The 7,482-nt window shown below is 47.7% G+C and overlaps 1 protein-coding gene across 1 annotated transcript; it reads left to right on the top strand.

Annotated features, from left to right (window-relative positions):
• The first annotated feature begins 3,991 nt into the window (after nt 1–3,991).
• On the top strand, nt 3,992–7,187 carry LOC149337257 (uncharacterized). The gene is made up of 3 exons (XM_089554364.1): nt 3,992–4,503; nt 5,000–5,207; nt 6,793–7,187. The coding sequence occupies exons 1-3, from the start codon at nt 4,030–4,032 to the stop codon at nt 7,185–7,187; spliced, it is 1,077 nt and encodes a 358-aa protein (XP_089410490.1). The 5' UTR covers nt 3,992–4,029.
• Nucleotides 7,188–7,482: the final 295 nt, after the last annotated feature.

The raw sequence follows: 7,482 nt of genomic DNA, 5'->3' as shown, positions 1-7,482 counted from the left end.
ACTCGCCCGCGCACGTATTAAGCGAGGCACATTTATATACAACATTAATCTTATGCTGACCCTCACACAAACCTCGCACGACGACGACTTGAAAGAATAAAATGAAGGTTTTGGTTTTGGTTTATGGGGTTTAACGTCCCAAACCGACTAAGTCTGTGAGAGACGCCGTAGTGAAGGGCTAAGGAAATTTCGACCGCCTGGGGTTCTTTAACGTGCACTGACATCGCACAGTACACGGGCCTCTAGAATTTCTCCTCCAAAGAAATTCCAGCCGCCGCGGCCGGGATCGAACTCGCGTCTTTTGGGCCAGCAGCCGAGCACCATAACCACTGAGCCACCGCGGCGGCCATAAAATAAAGGAAAGCGCGCTTGAGCACCGAAACATTCAGGGCGAGCGAGCAACGCACTACTTGCGATACTTTCGCGTGCAGTCCTGTACGCGCAAATACAGGTACATATTTCAGACACCGTACGCACGGCAGCTGATGTTCCAGCCGCGCAACTGGCTAAAATGCATGCGCGAACACGAAGAGCCGAAGAAAGCAATCGGCAGTAACAAGTTGGAGGGAAAGATGGAAGGTCGGAGATAGGCCTACCAGATCCGATCTCTGCTGCGGCGGACGAGGGCGACAGCAACTCGGCGCAATGTGCGGCTTGCTGTCGATTCGTGGGCACCGATCATTTCTCCGGCAGTAATCAGGAAAAAGCCGGAGGCAAAAAACTTGAGTGCCACCATCTCCTGCAGCTCGGTGCTCAAAGCGCCGCTTCGACGCGTCGGCGGCTCGATCTCGGAGCTACGTCGGCGAGAAATCTGCTGCGAGAAATCAGCGGATCCTGCTGTTTGCCATTCGGCCTTCCCGCCCGAATGGTAAACGGCGCTGCAGCTGCTCCTCGCTGAATGTGTCAAGCGGATTTCTCCTGTAACGAAATACGCGTTAGCGGCGCAACAGGTGATCGGCGAGCAACTCGAGACGGATCAACCGAACGGTAGCCATGTTGGTGAAGACTGGACATTTCCTAGAGACTGCCTGAAGCAGCCGCGGTTCGTGGCTTATTGAAAACTTCATTTTCTGTCTCGTTCTAGATATTTCGTTTGGCGCAAGTGACTTATCGGGTAGGGAAGATTAAGACGTCACTGAGATTAAATTGAGCGTGAAGATCAGACTAAGACTGGACTAAAGAGTTTTGTGCAAGCGGATCCTGCTGTTTGCCGCGCGCAGCGTCGCTTCTTTAAATGTTGGATGAATTTGGATGTAAACATAGTGGCGCCATCTGGTGACAGTCTGTCAAAGCGCTTGAACTGGTCTGGAGAATTTTTTTTTAGAGCGCAGCTCTTTGGCGTCCGTTCCTGGGTTTCGCGTCGTCGTCGGCCTCGTAACCAGCTCCGCCCCCCTTTCATCCCCCCAGCGCTAGCAGCGACCGACTGATAACGACCGACTGATACCGCTGGATGCCGCTGACGCCGCTAGAGAGTCAAGATAACGTGACTGCATAGAACACCGTCGCCGCCATGCAGAAAGAGGAGGAAAGGGTCCCCCCCCCCTGTTCTTGTGTGGCGGTTAGGGTGCTCTTCAGTTGCCGACGCGCCGGTTATTTCACGTAGGCCCCGGCACGTCGACGAATACGTGACCACCTTCCCACGGCTAGACCTGGTTCTTAGCGCTGCGGAAGCGAGGGTATCATATTGTTTGTGTCGGCATCGGCGGCGTTGTCCCTGAAACCAACTCCGCAGCTGGGGTTGACTCACTATCGAAAAGGTGAAACAGCTTATTTGCTGCGCTCAATTTCGCATTAGGAAGTAACGTAATCGTCGGTAATTTTTTAATTTAGTGGTGAATATAACAAGCATTGCCCGATTGTTTTTTGTTTTTCAATGAAGAAAACTATGAAAATAGAGAAAAGTGTTAAATCTGGCACAAAAGCTAGTGTTGTTGCTACGCTGGCTCCGTACGTGGATAGTTAGGCTTAGCTCCTCGAAAATTGCTGAATTATCTCAACAACATGGGCTAGTCGCCACTTAAACCTCGAACTATGAGTGAGAGTACGCGTATTAGGAGCGAATGCTTTCATTTAGAGCGAAAAATGGCGCCGACGAATGCGGCAGCGATGCTGTATTTGGTCCGAAGCGGCCGTACAGGGCGCCGCCATGTTTGTTTACGAGCGAGCGCTAACTCTCTACGCAATGCTAAAAGATTCCTCAAAGTGCTAGCGGCCCGGTAATGGGCACGCATGCGCAGACGTCACTAGCCGTGCCCGGTAAACGGTAACGTAAACACGATAATAGTGTATCACTAGAGGGATATAGCATATCGTTACCGTGTTTACGTTACCGTTTACCGGGCTCGGCTGGCGACATATGCGCATGCGCGCCCATTACCGGGACGGTAACACTTTACGGAAACTCTTTAGCGTTGCGGAGAGAGTTAGCGTTCGCTTGTAAACAAACATGGCGGCGCCCTGCTCGTCCGCTTCGGAATAAATGCATGTGACCGCTGGATTCTTTGATGCGACAGCTCACTCAAATGGTAGCGGTTCGCTTTTATTTCGCATGCTCTCACCCATACGTCGAGGTTTAAGTGAGAACTAGCCCATGTTGTTGAGATAATTCTGCGATTTTCGAGCAGTTAAGCCTACCTATCCGCGTCGCAAATTTTCCTTCCTCCAAGCGCGTAGACAAGGAAGCAACAACACTGTAGCTTTTGTGCCAGCTTTAACATTTTTCTCTCTATTTTCATAGTTTTCTTCCTGGAAAAACAAAAACATTGTGGTAATGCTTGTCATATTCACCACTAAATTCAGAAAAAAAAAGTTTCTCCAGTCAGAGTTCAAGTGCTTTGGCTTACTGTCACCAGATGGCGCCATTATGTTTACAGCCAGGTCGTGCATCCAAACATCCAAAGAAGCGAAGCTGCGCGCGGCAAACAGAAGGTGTTGTAGCTGCGTTTCTTACAGCATTCGCAACGCAGTAAGCGCAGCGTACACTAGCTTAGTGCGTTCTGTGTAGTAAGCTTGTGTACTGGTCCAGGGTACTTTTGAAGCCACTGAGCAGGCCGTTAGCAGAAAAGTAGCGAGCACATCTTTATATACAGAGAAAAAGATGATTAAAGAGCATGTAGCACCTCACTGCAAAGAAATGCTTTAAATACATGCGTATTTCTCTTTGTAATTAATGCTGGGGCGTCTACCATCGTCATCATTCCTTTTCGCCTTACGGTAACTTGTTACGGGAGAGACGGTATGCTAAAACGTCTTCTAGCGTGCGCAGCGCTAACCGGAAAGTCCGGCGTCCGGTACCACGGTAAACGGTAACGTAAACACGGTAGCGATATGCTATAACTCTCTATTAGAGAGATATAGCATATCGTTACCGTGTTTACGTTACCGTTTACCGTGTTACCGTACGCCGGACTTTCCGGTTAGCGTTCCAAAACACGGAAAGTGTTTTAGCGTAGCGTCACTCCCGTATCAAGTTACCGTAACGTAAAAAGACTGATGATGATAGCAAGCATAACTACGCGCGTATTGAAAGAATTTCTTAGTTAGATCTTGCATAGATGGTAATAATATTGAGCCGCCGCGGTGGCTCAGCGGCTATGGTGCTCGGCTGCTGACCCAAAAGACGCGGGTTCGATCCCGGCCGCGGCGGCTAGAATTTCTTTGGAGGAGAAATTCTAGAGGCCCGTGTACTGTTCGATGTCAGTGCACGTTAAAGAACCCCAGGTGGTCGAAATTTCCGGAGCCCTTCACTACGGCGTCTCTCATAGCCTTAGTCGCTTTGGGACGTTAAACCCCATAAACCTAAACCTAAACCTAATAATATTGATATCAGCTTATTAAGTACATACTACGTTACAGGCCGAGCGGCTTTTCAACTTGCTTTTCAAGTGCACTCGTGAAGCTAGCCAGCTCAAGCCGTAGCCAGCACCTAGTCAATCCCGTAGGCCTAGCCGACTCTGTAGTTTTCATCTTTTCGTTTCATTGTGTGGTTGGGAGCAGTGTTCTACCGCTTTGTCCGTACGATTGGAAGTCATGGCCTGCTACAGTGTTTTGAGTGACCCCCTCATACTTGGGGCTCTATCGTGGAGGGAGATTGAAGATATGTATGCATACGTTTCCCTCCTGGAGCCGGAGCCGCGCCGAGATCTGGCGGCGCGTGGCCTCTTGAACATCGACGGCATGGAGGACACAGATTTTGAGCGGCACTTTCGCTTCAAGAAGGCCGATATTGACTATCTGGCTAATTGCCTCAATATGCCTTTCGATGTCGTCAGTGCCCAGCGTGTGACTGTGCCAGGCCGTGAAGCATTGTGCATGGCTCTGCGACGGCTGGCGTACCCCAACCGCCTCTTCGATCTAGAGGTTTTGTTCAATCGGCACTCCTCGGTTATTTCAAGTGTGGTGAACACGGTCTTTGCTCATATTGAGCACCATTTTGACCATTTACTGGAGGACCTAACTACGCATTCGTGGCTCAACCTGGACACTCTTGAACGCTTCTCTGAGGTAAGAAAATTTCTTTTTATTTATACATGTAGCGCGAAATACTGCGTGAGGAACGTTATCATTGCGTAGAGTAAGTATGGTGCAGGCGGCCTGTGAATAGTAAACAAAGTTCAAGCCTGCGCTCCAGAAGTTACCTGTGCTTTCCTTGTGCTGAATTGTCGATATACCAAAATCATTCACGCTGGCCTACAAAGTTTCGAGCAACTCATTACCGCTAATAGTGCCAAAGGCTCATGTATATTTTGCAGCAAGCAGCCTTATTTGAAAGCCGGCATAAAATAGGTCAGTCATGAGCCTCATTACTAGATGCAGAATGTGGTGTCATTGCCTCAGGCCTTGAATTGTGTTTGAACAGTTGTAAAACAAACCTGACATGTCAACAAATATTAGCAGGAAAAAAGTGTGGATTATGTTGCTTGGTAGATTTTGTGTATGCCTTTTGCATCCTAACAGTTTGTATCCTAAACTTCACCTAAGAGTTGGTTATTCTTTTCAGGCTGTGCACGCAAAAGGGGCCCCGCTCACCAACTGCTGGGGTTTTGTCGATGGCACTGCACGCAAAATCTGTCGCCCATCATCGGAGCAGCAGGAAGATTTTTCGGGCCACAAGCGCTGCCATGTGCTCAAATATCAGGCCGTAATGTGCCCCAATGGCATAATTTGCCAGCTAGATGGGCCTTTTCGGGGCCGAAGACACGATGCAGGCAAGTGCATTTACTTTATATGAGTTTGTTCAAATTTTTTGGGCACGTGGCGACAGAGAGCAACCCAGGTAAGAGTTATGGTCATGAAGCCTCAAATTTGTCTTTAAAAGGGACACCAAAGACAAATGGAGGTTGGCCTTTATTGATGTGGTACCACATTCTATTCACAAAGAGACCACTCTTGCAGAAAAATTACCCCGGAAAAGAGTGTCAACAGAGCAAGCAAAGTGGGTGCATTTGAACTGTTTGTGCAGCAGTGATGTCACCTATGCTTGTAAGCATACATGTGTATTGTCGTCAAGTGTAGAAAGGCATAGGTCATTCTTTGCAGTGATGGTGGACATAACTGCAATTGAAATGTCACAGAATGGGCTACTGTTTTCCACAATCAGTAGGCATTTGCTCCTCTGAGAAGTGGCTCTGCACTTGCATGCAGTAAAGCACTGTTGGAAAGTTATATGCAATGATTATGTAGTTGTGAATGCTGATTCTGCCACGTCACAAGGCCAGACACTAAACTTATTTTTGTTATGTAACTCGTCATTCATTTGTTCTGTCATAAGTAGAGCTCTAGACGGATCACTTGCTGCCTCTTCAAATACACAACAAAATGTAAAATGGCGGTAGGATCAAGCAACTGCTTGCACTGACTACTCTTCATGAATAGGGAGAGGGCAACTGGAGATCACAGAGAAAAAAAAATTGGAGGGGGCACTTAAGGTCTGCCTTGAGATTATGATGTGATAGCATAATGAGTTAGTTACCATATATGCCGAAGGTTATTCTATACTGATGATCATGAGTTTTTATGATGCAAGGGTGGCCAAAGAGCGCCATGGCACAAGGTATTTTCTTCTTCCATTTCCCAAGCATTTCGTCCTAAAGAAGCCAAGCACCAGACAGGAGAAAGCTTGTACCCATTGTATCACCATTGGGTACCTGGTGGCACTGAGGATCAAACCTCGCACCTCCCACATGCGAGGTGGATGCTCAAAACCAGTAGGCAACCACAGCAGTGATAGGACATTCTCTACTTTACATTCATAGAACCCTGGGAGTCCTCACACCTCCTGGCACAGTGGTGCAGCGGTTAAGTGATGCGCCACTGCCCTGCGATGGCAGGTGCTCCCAGCGGTGGGCCTTGCGCGGTCCAGGTTGCTCTTCCTGAGCAACCAATCATTAATTTAACTGTCACATGACACACAGTGAGCAGGTTGTGATGACGACGCAATGTCACTCATCTAGGTGGCCAACCTACCTTCTGTGTTGCTCTCTGGGAACCACCTGCCAGAGCCATGCCTGTGATTTTTTGCTCACAACAACGACGCTGGATTTTTGGGTAACGGGACCCTTAACACTTTCGCATTAAAATTCTGAGCTGGCATCTGGCATTGTAATGAGTGTATGCAGGTTTTTGATCTGCCAAGAGAATAGTTGTCCTCCACCAAGTCAGCTTCTTCCCATGGTGTGCAGATGCTTAGGTTTTATTATTTCTGCTATAATGATTTGAAATTACAGCTTTGTTGAAGTGCTAATGCTGCGTTTCATATACATTTTTTATGCTTAAGATGCCATTGCATTTCAGGCAACCTCAAGAGAACAAGCCTTTACGACAATCTTGAAAAGATAACTCAAGGCCACTGCTTCGTCATATACGGGGATCCAGCTTATCCCCTGAGACGCTTACTGCTCAAGCCATTTGGGGGATCCAGGCTTCAGCCTCACGAGGCCTGGTTCAACAGAAAAATGAGCAGTGTACGTCAAGCAGTGGAGTGGGGGTTTGGTAAGGTGGCCACAGAGTTCGCGTTTCTCGATTTTCCAAAAAATCAAAAGGTCAGGTGGCAAAATATTGGTCGCATATACCGAGTGGCTACACTTTTGTCAAATGCCCACACCTGCCTGTACGAAAGTCAAGTTTCGCAGTATTTTAATCTAGATCCACCAGCCCTTGACGAGTACCTGGTGCCATTTCCAAATTAATCCATTAGATTAGCTTGCCGAGTAACAGGAGAAATTGCAAAGCATGACTTACAACATAACTTTGAAAGCAGAATAGCGGGAATAAATATTAATGGACTGCAGACACCTAATTTTATTGCTTATTTTATTCCTTCAAATGATGCGTTAGGCATAGAAATACAGGGATCACCGTGTGGGATTCACGTACCGCTGCTAAATAATTTATAATTTGATTTCTCCTCTCATGCCATTTCAGTTTCATCAACTTATACCCGTGCCACACGGACAGATCTAATGCCATTAAGTGCTTACTGCC

The sequence above is a fragment of the Amblyomma mixtum genome, chromosome 7 (genome assembly GCF_055824585.1).
Source record: "Amblyomma mixtum isolate Tamu chromosome 7, ASM5582458v1, whole genome shotgun sequence".
Lineage (NCBI taxonomy): Eukaryota > Metazoa > Arthropoda > Arachnida > Ixodida > Ixodidae > Amblyomma > Amblyomma mixtum.
This window is presented reverse-complemented; position numbering and strand designations above follow the sequence as displayed.

What these genes read in the sequence shown, in the direction of transcription:
- LOC149337257 (XM_089554364.1), top strand. Translation starts at nt 4,030, where the DNA reads ATGGCCTGCTACAGTGTTTTGAGTGACCCCCTCATACTTGGGGCTCTA. An exon ending in CTCTTGAACGCTTCTCTGAG is followed by an intron (nt 4,504 to 4,999) that starts GTAAGAAAATTT and finishes TATTCTTTTCAG; the next exon opens with GCTGTGCACGCAAAAGGGGC. An exon ending in GGGCCGAAGACACGATGCAG is followed by an intron (nt 5,208 to 6,792) that starts GCAAGTGCATTT and finishes ATTGCATTTCAG; the next exon opens with GCAACCTCAAGAGAACAAGC.